The 1,097-nt window shown below is 53.2% G+C and overlaps 1 protein-coding gene across 1 annotated transcript; it reads left to right on the forward strand.

Annotated features, from left to right (window-relative positions):
* Window positions 1–56: 56 nt before the first annotated feature.
* On the forward strand, window positions 57–1,084 carry Pmar_PMAR023505 (Tubulin alpha chain, putative; the record flags this gene model as incomplete). Its single annotated transcript, XM_002783694.1, has 1 exon — window positions 57–1,084. A coding segment is annotated over one exon (1,028 nt), but the record flags the coding sequence as incomplete, so codon positions are not given.
* Window positions 1,085–1,097: the final 13 nt, after the last annotated feature.

Here is a 1,097-nt window from a genome sequence, read left to right on the forward strand (position 1 = left end):
CTTCTGATAAGACTATCGGTGGTGGTGATGACGCCTTCAACACCTTCTTCTCGGAGACTGGTGCCGGCAAGCATGTCCCCCGATGCGTCTTCGTTGATCTCGAGCCCACTGTTATTGATGAGGTTCGTACCGGCACCTACAGGCAACTCTTCCATCCTGAGCAACTCATCTCTGGTAAGGAGGACGCTGCTAACAACTTCGCCCGCGGTCACTACACCATTGGCAAGGAGATTGTCGATCTCTGTCTCGACCGTATCCGTAAGCTTGCTGACAACTGCACTGGTCTGCAGGGCTTCCTCGTGTTCAATGCTTGCGGTGGTGGTACCGGTTCTGGCTTGGGCTGTCTCATTCTTGAGCGCCTCAGTGTCGACTATGGCAAGAAATCGAAGCTCTCTTTCACTATCTGGCCTTGCCCTCAAGTCTCTACTGCTGTAGTAGAGCCCTATAACACCGTGTTGTGCGTCCATTCCCTCCTCGAACACACTGATGTCACCTGCCAGATGGATAACGAGGCTCTCTACGATATTTGCCGTCGTAACCTCGACATTGAGAGGCCGACCTACACTAACCTCAACCGTCTAATTGCCCAGTGCATCAGCTCCCTTACCGCCTCCCTCCGATTCGATGGTGCTCTCAACGTCGATGTTACTGAGTTCCAGACCAACTTGGTGCCCTACCCCCGTATCCATTTCATGCTTACGTCCTATGCTCCGGTCATCTCTGCCGAGAAGGCCTATCATGAACAGCTCTCCGTTGCTGAGATCACCAACTCCGTCTTCGAGCCCGCTTCTATGATGGTTAAGTGCGATCCTCGTCATGGTAAGTATATGGCCTGCTGTATGATGTACCGTGGTGACGTTGTCCCCAAGGACGTTAACGCCGCTGTGGCTACCATCAAGACTAAGAGGACCATCCAGTTCGTTGACTGGTCTCCTACTGGTTTCAAGTGTGGTATCAACTACCAGCCTCCTACGGTCGTCCCAGGTGGTGATCTCGCCAAGGTTATGCGCGCTGTGTGCATGATCTCCAACTCCACTGCCGTTGCTGAGGTCTTCTCTCGCATCGACCACAAGTTCGATCTGATGTACGCGAAGCGT

This window comes from Perkinsus marinus, assembly GCF_000006405.1.
Source record: "Perkinsus marinus ATCC 50983 genomic scaffold scf_1104296936354, whole genome shotgun sequence".
In the NCBI taxonomy this organism is placed as follows: Eukaryota; Perkinsozoa; order Perkinsida; family Perkinsidae; genus Perkinsus; species Perkinsus marinus.